General features: G+C 46.0%; 1 protein-coding gene across 1 annotated transcript in view; it reads right to left on the reverse strand.

Annotated features, from left to right (window-relative positions):
• Positions 1 to 2,073: 2,073 nt before the first annotated feature.
• The window catches only part of COP1 (COP1, E3 ubiquitin ligase), a 123,125-nt gene continuing 108,491 nt past the window's right edge, over positions 2,074 to 16,707 (reverse strand). The window contains exons 19-20 of the mRNA XM_027694763.1: positions 5,070 to 5,114; positions 2,074 to 3,180 (exon numbers count right to left, since the gene is read on the reverse strand). Of these exons, the coding sequence (XP_027550564.1) occupies positions 3,163 to 3,180; positions 5,070 to 5,114 (63 nt within the window). The 3' untranslated portion in view covers positions 2,074 to 3,162. The remainder of the gene's footprint in view (positions 3,181 to 5,069; positions 5,115 to 16,707) is intronic.

Below are 16,707 nucleotides of genomic sequence, written 5' to 3' on the forward strand. Positions count from 1 at the left end.
TCTTCTGTTAAATGCTTTAAAATTAATTAAAGAGGCTGGTTGGCCAGGCAGGGTTTTAAAATTCCCTTCCTCAAAGAAAGATCTGACTCACCCACCACCTCTCGCAGGGACGTGAGCACTGGAGGCAAAACTGTCCTGGGGCAGCTTCCAGCCAAGGGCTTTGTAACCCTGCTCTTTCAAAAGAAGAAAGTGAGAATAAAGATTTTAAGTGCCCACCATCTGCAATTAATTTTCACAAGGAGAGCGGTTAAGCACTGGAACAGGTTTTCCAGAGGGACTTAGGAAATCCCAGTCCTTGCTCAGTTGAGTTGTGAACATCTCCAAGGCCTGGAGCAATCTCATCCAACTCTCAGTAAGCCCTGCTCTGGGCATGGGGTTGGACCAAAGACCTCTGGAGATCCCTCTCAAACTCAATCATCTAAAAAGCCTGAAAACCTGAGAGGGACCATTTGTTGAGGAGGCGAATAATTAAAAAAAAAAAATTGACCACATGCTGTTTAAAAAAACCCAACAAAATTACAGCAGTAATTATATGCGACTTAATATGTCAACTGTGAAGAGTTACCTGAAGGAAAGAAAATTAAAGGGATTAAAATAAGGAGCGTTTCCTCTTGTGACAAAGGGACGAAGACAAAAAATGCCATCAACTTGTGTTTATGAGCTGCTGTGTTTCTAATTAGGGCCAGACACCGAATTTGCATTTTATCTTGATTGAAACAAAATGAAAACTGAAAAAAGAAAGGCAGCCGATGTTAAACAGCTTTCCCTGTTTAATTCAGGGAGTAACCTTACAGCATTCAAAACAGCTGCTTTTTTTCTTCTGTTTTTAAGATCTCGGCTTCGTCGGAGTGATTTCAATTTAAAACAGAGAGGATCTTTGAGTGGGGGGAGAGAAGGATTGAGGTCACCTGCCAACAGCGGCTGTGTGGCACCGAGCTGGGGTACAGCAGCAGCCACGGCAGCTCGTAAAATAAATTAGTAGGCATTGATAAACAAGGCAGAGGCTGGAGGAAACCCACACCTGAAACCAGGGGAGGCAGGAAGAGCAATGGCAAAGGATCATCGAACTGGCCCCGCCTTTGGAGGGGGCTGGATGGGAAGGATCCTCTGCACAGCCCAGCACTGTCACTCCACACCCAATCCTCTTAAAATGCAGCAAAATGGAAATCAAGCTAGTGCTCAGTGGGATGCGTCAGACAGCTGCCATCAGGCAGAAGGAACCAATTTCGTTTTCTTCTGCCACAGTGACTCGGGTGACTCACACAACAGAGACGTGCAGGTAGCACTTCCGAGCAGGACACAAGCTGGTCTGCTCTCTCCTCCCTCCTTCTCTCCTCACTCTTGCCCTCCTGACACTGCAGAAATCATGGAAACAAGCCAGCACACAGCAGCTGAGGGCCATCCACCCCTCCCTTGGAGGTGAGCATCACTTTTCTCCCCACTGGACAAGACTCTCCAGAAGCCACCAGCAATTTTGGTGTGTCCCACATCCTTCTAGCTTTGAAGGAGCATACATATGGCCATGCTAGAAACAGGCACAAGCATTGAACCAGGACAGGATCTGTCCCCAGTTCTGCCACAAGGCTTAATTCCTGCTTCTTTGTTCATATATCCCCAAGACCATCCTTGCTTTTCTTCCCTGCTCTGTGACCAAAGGCTGGGAGAAGACCACATAATGCTCCTGGGAAGATCAGAATCACGATTTCAACACCTGGAGGACGTAAGACCTGTTATGGCTCCTTGATGGATACCCAAGACTGCAGCAGGGCCGTGCTTTGCCAAGAGGGAGAGCAAAGTCCCTGTGCCAATCCCAGCCTCCAAGGGGACTCAGAATGCAGTGAATGAAGGGAGAGGGATTCTGTTTGCAAACCGAAACGATTCCCACAGGTGTTACTGTCTGTATTGCACCTTTGCCACCTACAGCTGGGAGAAAAGACACTAGACCCACCAATTCCACTTTCTAGTGTAACAAGTTCTGGCAGCAATCCTGACAGCCCAGCCTGGCTGCTGCTCCTGAGGACCGTCTGCACCTTCTCACCCACCCCACTGTCCTGCCAACAAAGCAACAACCACTCTCAGCATCATGGTTTATTATGTACAATTAAGTGTATGCATGACCATTAAAAATAAGGCTACTTATATCATGGCTCTGAAACACATTACAAACCAACTCCATCCCCTCTCTCATTACAACATTCAGAACACTTGGCTTCCACGGTGTGCAGAGAGGGGCAAACACAACCAGACCCCACAGGGGGTTGAGTGGTGCAGGGCTTTGGTAACTGGATCTAGAAGCTTCCTCCTCTAGCTGAGACAGTCAAACACAGCCAGGTCAGTGGGAGGGAGATCATCATCCCACAATGTCTTGGTGAGGTCAGTCCAGGTCCCAGGAACTGCGGATCTCCTCCTCTCAGCATGTTGCTGGTGGCAGGCGGCTCACACGGACAGGAGGACAACTTAAACCTCTCCTTTGGAGCTGCTCCTTGGGGTCAAGGCAGGGGCACAAGGAGAGGGAGGAAGGGGAAGGTGTCCTTCTCTTCTTGATGACCAGAGGACTTCAGTCTCCAGGAGTGTCAACCTGGGTGGCGTTTTTCAACATTTAATGCATCTAAAAAAAATAATGAATCAAAGCAACAACAGAACTGGATCATGATGGGATCTCAAAGTGAATTGCTTGCATGTCCAGGTAAGGCTTTGAGACTTTCTTTTTCCAATGGGATGAAAAACAGTCCAGATGAAATCAACTGGAGATGTGCAACTGAGGACAGCCCTGTGTGCTCCTGTAAGCTCCCTACCCAAGTAAATCTGTTCCCATATGCAACAAGAGAGAATCTTCCAGCTTCAGCTTGTGGCTCAATAAATTTTATTATTCCTTTTTGTTTTTATTTAAAAGAATTTGTTTTTCTATCATAAAAATTAGACAACCATACCACCAGCAGCAGCAGCAAAGTCTGTGGAGTTAATGTTGATGGCAGACAGTCCACTGATGTTTCCAGTGTTTCAAAATGTCCTAGAAAGTCCATAAATGGAAAAAAACCCAAACATGATGGTTTTGGGGAGGAACATCAAGGTGGTTTTGGTTTCTTGTCCCGCTGAGGATCCCAGATGAATACTGTAGCATATCAGCAGAACCAAGTACCTCATGCCTTGAGAGAAAACCCTTCATACCAGCTCCAGTACCTGATTAGTAGGGAAGACGAGACATTTAGAAAAGGAATTTATGACATTCATTATTTCCTACATCAGCATATAGATCACTAGGACAGGACTGACCCTTCCGTCTCCACCCCTTACCCTTTATTCACCAGCAAGCAATAATATCCCACAAATGGGATAAGCACTTGGCAAGCATCCCAATTTTGATGTCTGCTTGTGTGATGATAAATTAGGCATGAAGCAAAACCGTCCACAGTTGCCTCCTTTCCCCTCATCCCAATCAAACGGCTCTTGGAAATCTCGTAATGGAGATCAGCTTTTGTCCTCCCAGCCCACTGTGCTCACATTTTCCTTGTCCAGGTTGGGATGGAGCAGCAGCCTCTGAAGGCACAGCCTAGAGGCAGCACAAGAGGGACTGTGGGGCTGCCATGGTCTGTATGAACCTGGGGAAAGCTCCAGAGCTCACAGGAGATGTCCAGGATGGCACCTGCCCCCACACTGGTGTGGGTTTGTGCAAACCCAGGCCTTTTTCCCAGCCCATCCCACTGTGTGCTGCCACAGGCAAATGGAGATACCAGAGTTCTGACAGCCCTGGCTGCTTGTGCATTTCTCTGTCTACCTTTTCTCATTAACAAGCAAAGTGCATGAGCAAAACCTCTCCTCTCTAATCACTGATCTTGCTGCTGGATTCACTTCAAAATATCAGAAGTGTATGTGCATTTTGTCCTTTTTACTAAGGAGGAAGGGACCAAATTAACCACCAACTAATTTCAAAACCTGATAGGTAAATAAATTGCCTATGAAAAAGAGGCTATATCATCACATTCTGCACAGCAGGAATAATCCAGCCACTCATGGCCTAAAAAGGGAGAAAAATAAACCCTGACACACAGTCAAACACAGACCATTTGGGTCTCCCCCCATTCCTGTTTTATTTGGTGATGTTTTTTCAGGATGGTTCAGACCAGCAACCCTGGTCTGCCTCCAGAGAGCTGCTATTGAAGCAGGGATGCAAGGGACAACCAGGATGAGGACCTCAGCCTCATGAGTGACAAAGCAGCGTGTAACTTTGCAAACAGCAAGTAAATCCCTTTATCATGAGCCACAGAATTGCAGCCTGTGGCTCCAGGCTACGAACCTATGGCAATAACCACCAAGCCTCCAAAGCACGGTGGAGGTCAGTGCTGCTGTGTGTAGAATCTGGGACAAGGTTCCAGTTTTGGGCTGAGTTTGGTACTGGCTTGGGTACTGGTTTTGCTTGGCTGTTAAGACACATAAAGAAGGACAGTCTTTATTCCATACCACTTGACATTTCATGGATGGAAATGCACTGAACAGACACTCTAGGAGACAATGCAAGCGCTGCAAACCTGGCACAGTGCTGGTGTGTCGGTGCAGGGGCAAGGCTGTTGCTTTCACAGAACCCGGTGCTGGCAGCTGCTCCGCCACCGCCCGTCTGGGCACCGGAGCAACCAAAGACAGGGAGCATCCCTGCTCATTCCAGCCCTGCTCCAGCTGGCTACACATCAGGAGCAAAGCTTTCAGCCCCACTGCACCTGCAGCAGCCAGAGGATGGGCTCTGCTTAACGTGGTGAGCGAACACTCAGCCTCTGCTGCCACAGGGACCAGCACGAGCCGAGAGAGATGCTGCTGCCAGGACCCCAGGGAGCTGTGGTGGGTGCTGGATGGACACCAGCAGCTCTTCCACACCTCATTTTAACTGGTTTCATGGCTGGTGCACTCTTTGCTCACTCCACTGTGTGCCAGAGGCAAACACATCATTTAAATTACAAACCTCCACAGCTGGGATCACCTCCTCTAATGGCTTCTCCTGGCTGCCTGGTTTCTCTGACCTTGCTCTTTACTATCAACAGATTCAAGTGTTTAAAGGGGAGATGAATAAAATAACTTACCTTAATTGTACCCTGACTGTTAGCAGCAATCAGCACATTGGACTCCTGGAAAAAAAAGAAGAGGCACTATCACAACCTGCCATTGCCTTTTTTTTTTTGTCTTTTTTTTTTTTTGGAAGAAGCAGCAGAGAAGAAGCAGTTATTTTTATCTTAAACATTAGAAGTATATCTAATTTCAAAGGGATTTAACTCTTCCTATTTTCAAGATGCTTTTGAGGCTAAAAGTCTTTATAAAAGTTATACTACCTTGAAGAACTAGAAGGCAATAATCCTTAGTGCTTGTACAGAGCTTTAAATCTCCAAAGCAATTTACAAACATGAATTAATCCTCGCAGCATCCCTGTGAAGTGGGCTAATAATAATAATAGTTATTTTCATCTTTTGGCAGCACATGGACAAAGGTATCGAGCACCCCAACTAAACCAGCTAATCACCACGACAAAACCTCTCTGGCTCCGAGGCCAAGGCAACCTCTCCCTCATCCAAGAAGTTTCAGACAAATAAAACAAAGAGGAGAAGAGATTAGAGAGCAATAGCAGATGGACCCAGTTTGGAAGGAAAGATAAACACAGAGGGCTCCAGCCCCGCTTTAAGCAGAGGCAGCATCTATTTACCCTCCTGCCAATTGATGGAGTTGCATTTGGAGATATCCTGGTTAACTGCAAATTAATGGTCTGCTGCATCAGTTAGGCAACCCCCAGGCAAAAACTGAGGGAGAGGCAGGCTCACTCTTGCTCTCCAGACCACATTCCTCACACGACCAGCAGTGCAGACGCGCCCTCCCCACCCTAAATCCCGCGGCCGGGGAGAAATCCAAAGGGATGACACGGTGCCAACAAACCTAAAGCACACGAGCACCAGGGTGCTGGGAACAGCCCTGAAGGTGCTGAGGGAGAACCACTGCTCCCAGATGGTGTCCTGCAGCCATCCTCGTGCCGGTAAATGCAGCGTACGCCGCCAAAGCGCCTGCTGTGAACCGCTTTCTCTCAAGACAGCTCATATCTTCTCTCAGACACATCGTAAATTTCTCTTGCTGCTGCTCTCCATCCCCAGACAAAGTTGCTGTAATTATCCCATCGCTTAACACATGCATTTTTAATAAAAGCAGTGACTAGAATGTGCCCCTCTCCGAAGGGAGTGGGAAGGCAGCTCCACGCAGCCCCAGCAGGGCCACGCGCTGAGTCACGGCTTTGCACAGCCTCCAGCAAAGGGAGAAAAATCCCCTTCCGTGTAAAAACCCACTTATCAGGTAAGAGTAGCCTTGTGGTGGACCACTGGGCTAATTGATATAGACAGATTTGTTCACCCTGGTACAATCATTAGAGGATTAGTTAAGACTCCTGATATTATCTCACCAATGATCCTCCAAGTGAGAGCTCCTGAAAAAAAAGTATATCCTCAAAGGAAGCATATACTCCAATTCCCATTAATTTGGTGGGTAAAAGAGTCTAATCCAGTGAACTGCTCAGCTTCTGGTTAACAGCATGAAAATCAAAACCCACGGAGGGGAATTCAGATAAAAGCGTTGCTTGGGGACTAAAACAGGGACTGGGATGTCCAACAGGATTTTGGAGGCAAGGGAGAGGGACAGGCAGCTATCTAGTGTGCAGTGCAGGAGACCTGAGCTCCTGAGTACAGATGATGCAGGGTTTGAATGATTCCTGTTTGCTCTGTGAGTGATTGGTAATTCATCCTGCTGCTGCAGTCTGCTGGGGTGCCACTGTAAATGAACTCTGGTTCAATGAACAGTTTTACCTGTTAAATAAAATAAAAATGCCAGAGGGTAATTTACTCTCACTCCCTTGTTCTTCAGAAGCCACTGGGTGTTGTTTTCTTTCAGCAGGGTCTGAGCTAATCACCACTCTGCTGCTTTCATCCACAACCATGAAATGCAAACAGGAGCAGACAGCAGCAAAATTAGCACCAAATCTGTCATCGAACAAACAGTGACTTGCTTGTTAAGGCTTCTCCAGGAACACAGCTAAGTAACTTGTTTTTAATCCTCCAAAGAAACAATTCGCTTCCATTTGTGTCGCCTGTAAAACAGTCAATATACTCAACATGTTAAACATCTAAGGAAGTTGTGAAGTTGTTTAGACCTGTAGGTTTGTAACTCATGACATATGCGAGCATGTTAAACCAATTTTTTTGCCAGGACATGTATGAATGGAGTCACCGTGGCCTCAAAAGAAAAGCGCCATCACTGCTCAGCTGGAAGAATGCCTATTCCTAAACCACACTGTGAGCATCTGCATCTCTGAGGCATGAAAAACAGGGTCTCACCAGCCATTGTGGCTGCATGTTCTACTCTAACATAACCACTTGTTGTTTCTATGCAGGGCAAGTAGGTTGAAAGACCGGCCTCCCTCATCCCTCCCAAATCTGCTGCCTGCAGGAGCCAGCAATTCCCAACGCAGAGGCAAAGGGGATGTGTAGATCCAGCCCAGCTGAGTAGTCCTGCTCTGAAGAAATCAGTTATTGAAATGACTCTTCTACACATGAATCTCCTCCTGTGAGTGGTTTGAACCTGTAGCCATTCTTAACAGGAGAGGCAGAAGGAACCAGCTGCCTTTGCCAAGATTGCAGAAGAAAAATGAACCAACACAACAAAAATCGAGAGATGAGGGTTTAGTTTGCTGCCTGGCAAGCAACAGCATTTTGTTCTGTGTGGCTGCTAATCTCAAGTATTGTTGCATCCCAGTGGAAAGCCACTGACTGTGTCACCTGCTGAAATGTGGGAACCTCTGCTCTGCACATCACAGCAGATAAGGAGAGATGGGGGGAGTCCCCTGTGAGGAGATAACGCGGCACCTCAACGAGCCAGCGAGAGCCATAAAACTGATGGGAGACAGCTGAAGAGTCCTGGTCCTGCTAAGGCAATAGAAAAAAAGCCCTGGGATATCAAAAGGATGCATCTTCTTGTCTTTTGGCGTTACACGGGAATTTAACAATTTAATTGGCAAATATGGGTGCCTCTCAGCACTCATGTTAAGATTAATACAGGGTGCAGGTCCAGGACTGCTCTAACATGCTACAGGGCTGAAGTTCTGTGCTATAACCTATGAAAAACGTCCTACATCTACCAACTTTTTTCTCTACTGCATTATAGAAGTCTGAAGGGCAGTTCCTTGACACGGGAAGGACTCGACTCCACCACAGATCTGTTACTGCACAGACTGGACACGTATCCACCTGGAGGTAAGCATTAGGTAAAAAGTAAAATTAAAAAAAAATTGGTCCCAAGTACAAAGACAGACCAGACAGAAGCACCTCTGTCCTGAACCTGACAGATCCCTGTTTCTTCTGGATGAACGTGACTGATCCACCCATAGGAACTTTGGAGCATTCGCCCTTAGGATTTGAAGGGACTTTCACTGATTGCACCAAAAAAAAGAAATTTTTGTAGTACATTCTGGATAGCAAAGAAAAACAAAATCAAGTTTAGGACCTTCCTGAGTAGACAAGATACCTGCTACATTCATCATTTGGAGGAATTATTCACCCGGTGACAGCTGGATTTTGAAGCACATTGATTTCCTTCCCTCCTAGATGAGCCCTGTGTTTGGATGGCCCTGGGGAAGCAATTTGGGAAGGAAAGGAGGAGAAGGAAAGTCTGGCTGACTGCTGGTATTCATGCAAGAGCAGTCAACATTAAGACAATCAGAAATGCTTTGGATGTTTTGGGAGGCTTGAGGAAACTCAGCCGAACAACTGGGAAGTTGTCGGAGCTGCTTCAGAGCGTCAGGGAGTAAAAGAGAGATGAGGTTGTAGCTCTTCCACTCCTTCTTTACATCTTTACATTTGGTGGAGGATGGACTAAATGAATGTCACCCCAGATGGACAGCTCTTAAAGCCACATACACATCTCCTTAGAGATATCCAAGTGGACCAACTCTGTGGAGCAAGGGAAAGCTCTGCACACACCCTTTAGGCAAGCTGTGGCCTGCAAGGCCTCCCAGTACCTGCACAGTTCATCTCTAGCCATCCCTCTTCACCAGTAAATATGCCTGGCTGCAGCCACAGTGCTCCAGGAGTTATACATCCCTCTCAGCACTGGGCTCGTGCAAAATCACAGCTGAGTATTTTAGCCTTCCCTTCCTGACACCAAACAGCCTGTCCCTAAAGGGCTCGAAACAGGCAAGATGAGAACAAATCACTCACAAATTTTTTTTCCCCTTTAATATAATCCTTTATGAGACCATTCCTCCTGTTATCCCACACATATCAATCCTTAAAGTAGAATTCTGAAGTTTGCTCTGAAGGAAAAGCTGAAGAGATTGTTCCTTAGGATTATAAAGATGCTAATGGTGAAGCAGGATGTGTCTCCAAGTGCACTTTTTCATGCAATGGACTGGAAACCTTATTTGGGACTTTCACCATATTATAAATAATTACAGGCCCTAAAGTTCATGCTTCTTTGTTACCCTCCTTTTTCTGCACAAATAAAGGAGATTCACCTCAAACTTCCAGCGCAGCCATCACTGAGGTAAGCGTGAGTTTTCTGGGTTTTCAGCTAGGTTTGTTCTACAGATTCACAGTTAGGATTCTTAGAGATCTTATTTTAAATTAACAACTTCTCACCTTCCCTCCCCAGCAGATGTTTTGGCTAACAAATGGCTGGTTTGTCAGCACTTCTCTTTCAAGCAGACAGACTCGCTGCCAGCAAGCCCTGAACACTTACTCCAAGGAGCTGGAGCCTAATTAAGCAAAGTTGTTGATACCATGGGAAAACAACCTGGGTGAGAAAGCTTGTGTTCAAGTGGCCACTACCTTCCGTTATTTATAGGCAGAATAAAAGCATATAGTTGAACTAAATCGAGTCCTGTTTGTACAGAAAGCCCTTAGTTTAAGTAAATTTACTCGTTCTTACTGAAGGTGGCAACTGTTACTCAGGTGCTGGCTTTTAGGTCTGAGCTGCAGAGGTGTATTTAACCAAAACTCTTCCCATCGAAGTCACGCACAAAGTCTTTTCATACATCTAAATATGTGAAAGCAGTTCCCCTACAGACCACCACTGCTTGACTGCTCTTCATCTAGTAATTAGCAGATTCTAATGGCTTTTCACTCCAATTCCCCTGATCCCTGGCTATTTTTTTTTTGTTGTATGACTCAAGTCAGCTTTTGTTTTTGAAAGAAAATTACAAATTCTAACCTAGGAAACACAATGAACCTCCAGCATACAAAAATCAAGAGGTTTTTGAAAAGCTGAACTGCTAGATTAGATCCCTTCCCAGCAGGACAATGTGCTGCATGCCCAATTTTGTTTCCTTTTTTTTCCATTCTTGTGATACAACTGTTATCAACGAAGGGGGCACAGTGGGATGGTTGAAGTGGTGCACAACCCTCTATCTCCCTGTGAGCCAGAATTTACTTTCTATGCCATCATGCTCACCTAACATTAATCCCTTCTGAACAAATTTAAAGGAATATTTATTATCTGTACTCTGAACATCAGGCCCAAGCAGAAATTAATTACTTTAAACCAAGCACTTCTTTACAGAACAAGGTCTTACATACAAAAGATATTGTTCCAAAACATTTCAGGAGCACCAACACCCAACTCTTCAGGTTTTAAACCTGGAACAGAACATGCACGCCTAAACCGTGTCTTTTAATCCTTAGAAACTGTATTTTTATCTCATTCTGAAGGTAATTCCTTTGTACACACAGAGATAAAGCCTCTTTAGGCTTAGCTGGGCCCCAGAAAAAAAGCAACAACTCAATGTATCTGAAAAAGGTTTTTGCCTGTGCTTCCTTCTAGATCCAGCTGCAAATACACAATCTTTTGGGGTTTTAAGTTCATAAATGCTACACAGTTACACCCCTCAAGCACAACAGAGATATTTTCTTAACACGTTAACCCACAGATTTACAGATGATGGCACTCCTTTGACTTGCTTTCTGTAGGAAGACTTGCCTACAATCATATGCACACATCTATAGTTTGTTCTCATGTCAGAATTCATGGGCACACCGTAAAGGGGAAAAAAGCTTTCAAACAAATTAAGTGTTTCCATCATCCTGCATCACGCAGAGCTTGCAGCTTCCACACAAGATGAAGTGTGTCTCGCTAGGAAACGTGCACAGGTAAAAATTCAACATCTCCTGGAATCCCTCCCCTTGTTTTTCAGCAATTCCAGACTTTAACCTCTGTACCTGGGATTCTTTCATCAAGTCTGCTGACACCTCCACACCTGGTGCTTTCTAGTTGCGATTCAATACATGAATATGTCCCTTTTTCCTGCCCCCTGAAACAGTCTTCTCGTTTTTGTATTTTACACAATGCATTTTTTATACTCCTATTCAGACCAAACCCAGCCCAAGACGACACTGTGTAGCTGGAAGCTGATGTGCTGTATTCACAGCACACGGGTGCCCTGAGGAGAGCAGTCCAAGCCTTGCTCCCATGACACACTCAAATGAGGAGCAAGCTATCTTTCAGCCAAGTGAGAAATCCCTTTTTCTTAGCATGACCTTTCATTTCAGCATGTAGCTCTCAAGAAAACAAGATCAACAAGGCAACTGAAGACAGGGCTAGAAGGAAATAGAAGTACCCACACGTACAGTGCTGCACACAGGCATCAATCTCCTTGTTTCTACACCGAATTCAAGGTGGAAACAGAGGCCAACGAGCCTGATGTGAAGGCAAAGAAAGCTCTGCAAAGGCAGGAGAGCCAGCCAGCAAAGCCCACCCCAGGAACTGCTGATACATTACAGGCAACTGCCTCTGTAATTTAGTCATTCTGGAACAAAACTAGTTTTGATGAGCGCCTAATTTATTTAGAATTCTAGATGAGAAAATCTCGTTAGACACTTATTATTCTGCACCTACTGCAAGGCAAAGTACACAGCTCTAACAGCTGTTGCACACTCCCCATCAGGCAAGGTAGGGAGACACATGTTAAAAACAAATTATGTTGGCATTAACCCTCCACCCCCAAAGGGCAAGTCTTCTCCTCCTCTCCATGTGGGAATATTGAGTTCCACTGCCTATTTATCTGTGACAGGGTCTCTAAAGTTACTTGTTCCTGTGGTCATAAATCCTGGGATTTCAGACGCTCCCCATAAACAATATGCTCAAGGCCTTGAAGGAAGTGGCAGCAGTACATAAATATAGCTTGCAATAAGCTTACAAAAAGCATACATAAACATGAAACACATTTACATCAATACTGCAAAACCACAGGAAAGGCTAAGCATTAGTTTAGTGAAAACAGCTTTTAAGATCTATTCTCTTAATACTTAAAACTTCCAAATACTCATTTGGCAATTCTACATAATGGAATGCCGTAGGTCACTCAACAACAGCACAGCTCAAGACCTGCATTCCTACTGTCAGTGTTTCCCTCCTTTCTCTTCTATTGTTTGTTGCAGTCAGTCATTACATCATGCTGAAGGTGATGTATTTAATCTCCTCCTAGCCAAGGTCAGGCTGCCCTGCCCATCAGTGCAGTTATGTGGCAAAACCAAGCCCCGGGGTGTTATCATTAATGCTGCTAGTGCTTATGTCTCTCTTCCAAACCTGTATCAGAAACCAAGTATGTGATCTGGAGAAGCAGCCACCAATCTGCATGAGATAACTCAGAAATGTGATCTAAATCTGGATTTTGATTTTGTGCAGTCCCATGGCAAACCATCAGGGATCAGAGCTGTGAACAGAAATCAGTAGAATGTGAAAAGCCTTTTCGGTCCAAGCTACCCTGAATTAGACAGATGAGCAATCCACCCTACAAGCACAGCCTTCCATGAGAGATACACAGCCCAGTCCCAGAACACAGCCAGGACCACTGCTCCCAGCTGCTGCACTGGGGAGGAATGGACACTGGTGGGAAACTTCTGAGAGGAAAAGTTCTTCCCCCAGAGAGTGGTACAGTTCTGAACACAGGTTCCCCAGGGAACTGGTCACAGCCCCAAGCCTAACAAGAGCTCAAGAAGTATTTAGTGAATGCTCTCCAGGATATGGTGGGATTATTGGGGTGTCCTGTGCAGACCCCGGAGCTGGACTCTATGATATTTGTGGGTCCCTTCCAACTCAGGATATTCTATGATTCTATCCCAGTTCCTTGGGCTTATTTAATTTATAACACATTCTTTGCCCTACTGTGAAGGGCAAACTCCAGACTGCTTAAGCCCTGCTTCATATTCAGATGGTTCTCCTGTGCCTCTTTCACACTTATGATGTGTTTCCCCCATTCCTCTTTACCTTCTCTATTCTTCTTCCTTCTCCTTTTGCCAAGTCAGTGATTTCTCTTCCAGCTCAACTGTACCAAATACTCCTCAGTTCCTTTTTTCAAATCTGCTTCACACTTGAATCAGCAATTCCCTAGTTTGTGCAAGCACACTTTCATCTTTCCCAGACCATCTGTCCCATATCCTTCAGGGCTTTTGTATTTGTGAGATCATTGTCCCTTGCATGGTATTTCTCATCAAAACCCAGTTTCAACTGCCTCTTCCACAGCACCATGTACCTCTTCCCATCTCTTCCTGCCCTTGTGAATCCGCAAATCCTGCTTACAGAAGCGTTTCCTTTCCAACCCTCCAACATGCTGGCACCAACACCAATGGGCACATCTTCCTTAGGGTCAGAAAGGGAAGAGATGATGGTTAACCTTGCTTTCTGGTCCCAGTATCCAATCAAGCAAGTGTATCTGCTCCCACAGGCTGCCTTCCCTTCTAGATCCCAGAATGCATTACTGAGCTAGGATGACACATCTGTTCCTCTGGGCCCTGCCTGGGCTGTCAGCTACAGCTCATTCCCACATCTACCTAAGAAACATCTGCCTAGACAAACCCCAGAGGACAGAAGGACATAAGGAGGCAGAAGCCTTACGGTTAGAGACTGCAACCCTGTGTTATTTTTTGGGAACAAACTGCCGCTGGGCCGGGAGCATCCAACAGGAGAAGGTGATCCACGTCAGCAGCTCGCAGGCGCACGTGTGCCCCAGATATCCTTGCTTTCATGCTTTTTCCTGATACACAGGAGCTGCTATTGCACTTCATTCAGCTGCTGTGCTGAACTGGAGCACGCTCCTCTGAGGGCTGACAAATGGTTTCCAAGTTGGGCCAAGCGGGATCAGTGCTGGTGACACGTCTCCTGTGCTCCTCTGGGCCAGGCAGCAGAATGCACATGCTGTTATTAAATCAGTCCCCACATAGAAGTGCCACAAAATAAGCCATTAGCTGACCCAGCTCCTGCTTCCCTTCCTCTCCCAGTGCCATTAGTTTCAGTCTCTAAATAGCTGAATGATACAGGCTTAAAATTGACCCAACCACCTTGATGTTAATATTTTAAATTATTAAGTCTTAGTTCTCTACTGCCAATAAATCACTTATATGTGCACATTTAATTAACAATCCAATCAGCAAAAACAACTTTGCATTCGCACTGCACATTTTATCAGAGGAACCAAAGACACATTACAGCATTAATTAAGTGTAGCAAATGCCCCGGTGAGGTAGAGAAGTATTATCCTACTTTGACACATGGAGAAACCGAGGCGACACTCGGATTTACCCAAGGTTAATCCAGATGTTCACAATGAGGTGTTGAAGAGAAAAAGCAGGGAGAGACTGCTGAGGTTTAGGGCTGGTAGCTCCCAGGTGCTCCAACAACTCATCCAAATTCCCTAGGGGAATTTCACAAACTAACCTCTGGAGAAAGAGGTCTTGCAGCCATGTAACTAGTGGGAACACATACTGGCCAGTGCTAGTGGGACAGGCTGGGAAAAAACCTCCCTAACCCTTCACATGACACCGTCCCCTCGAAGCAAAGGTGGAAGAACAATTAATGCATTACAACCAGAGATGGTGGTAATCAATACAGGAGAATGGATTAATCATTGGAGATGTCAGGAATGACGAAGGGAGCCAAGCTGGGCTGGCTGGGTTAGCAAGAGGGAAACATTTTGATAGAAACTCACAAAATGGCTGATGGAATGAAGAAATCAATTTATTTAAAACTGATCATGGATTCATACTCTGCTACTGTTCATTTTATATGGTTGGCTGTCATCAGTTTGGGGCAGAAAGCTGTCTGTTTGGGCAACACCTAATGTGGTGGGTTGCCCCTGGATGGAGGCCAGGTGCCCAACAAAGCTGCTCTGTCGCTGTCCCTCCTCAACTGAACATGGGAGAGAAAAGGCTTGGAGTGGAGATGAGGACAGGGAGAGATTACTCCCCAATTACCATCACAGGCAAAACAGGCTTAACTTGGGGAAAATTAATTTATCACTAATCAAATCAGAGTTGGATAATGTAAATAAAACCAAAGCTTAAAGACACCTTCCCTCTGCCTCTCCCTTCTTCCCTGGCTCAACTTCACTCCTGATTTTTCTCTACCTTCTTCCCACCAGTAACACAGAGGGACAAGGAATGGGGGCCACAGTCAGTTCATCAAGTCTCTGCCTCTCCCTCACTTCTCAGGGGGAGGACTCCTCACACTCTTCCACAGCTCCATCATGGAGTCTCTCCCACAGGACAGTCCTCCACAAACTGCTCCAGTGTGAGTCCCCCACGGGGTCACAAACCCTGACAGCAAACCTGCTCTAGCGTGGGCTCCTCCCTCCATGTGTCCACAAGCCCTGCCAGGAGTCTGCTCCAGTGTGGGCTTCCCACAGGGTCACAAGTCTTCTGGGCATCCACCTGCCCTGGCATGGGGCTCTCCATGGGCTGCAGGTGGATCTCTGCTCCCCACAGACCTCCATGGGCTGCAGGGGCACAGCTGCCTCACCATGGTCTTCACCACGGGCTGCACAGGATTTTCTGGCACCTGGAGCCCCTCCTTCCTCACTGGCCTTGGGGTCTGCAGAGCTGTTGCTCTCACATATTCTCACTCCTCCCTCCCTGATGCAGTTGTGCAGGTTTTTTCCCCTTTTCCTAAAGACACTATTCCCAAGGTGCTACCAAGACTGGCCTGACACAGAGATGCAAAAGAGGTACAACCTGAATTCTGACATTTAGTTTCCACGCTTTAACTGTAGTAACATCCCTTGAACATACCCTACCATTTTTAAGTGGGATCCCACCACCAAACCAAAGCCAAACCCTGATATTACAGTATCTCAAATCAACCAACTTAGAAAGTTCTGGACATATGTTAAAATCCTGACCATTGCATTAGTGAGTCTCGGAATAACGTTGCAGGGGGACTCTAGTGCTCAATAAACACATTAACTCTTCTAAATGTTTTGCTTATGCCAGCTGGAAAAGAAGGATGATGGTTTCACTGCATCTGCAAGCCTTCTAATTGCGTTACTGGACGGGCCAGAAGCCTGGCAGCCATGGAAATCAAAGCCTTCATTTCTATTTAGGCCAAGAACAGTATATTTAACAGCTACAGGAATGGACTCACAGGTCTAAGTGTCAGCACTGAGGGTGCTGGCTGAGGTGGGGAATGACAGCAAGTGTAAAGCTGAGGCTGCAGGCAGGGAGGGTGGGGGATTACATATCTGTGGGGCAAACAGGGCTACAGCAAGGGGAGGGGAACCAAAACACAGCAGAAAAGCAAAAATACCTCATCCCTGGAGGCTGCTTCCACCCAAAGGGCCAGGATCTGCTTGGTGTAAGAACACAAAAGGGAAGGGTACCTGCAAGGTGGTCCAGCTTGTAGCTGCATAAGCCACTATTTATATAAATACAT

The sequence above is a fragment of the Neopelma chrysocephalum genome, unplaced genomic scaffold (genome assembly GCF_003984885.1).
Source record: "Neopelma chrysocephalum unplaced genomic scaffold, ASM398488v2 Primary Assembly neopelma1_98, whole genome shotgun sequence".
NCBI classification, from domain to species: Eukaryota; Metazoa; Chordata; class Aves; order Passeriformes; family Pipridae; genus Neopelma; species Neopelma chrysocephalum.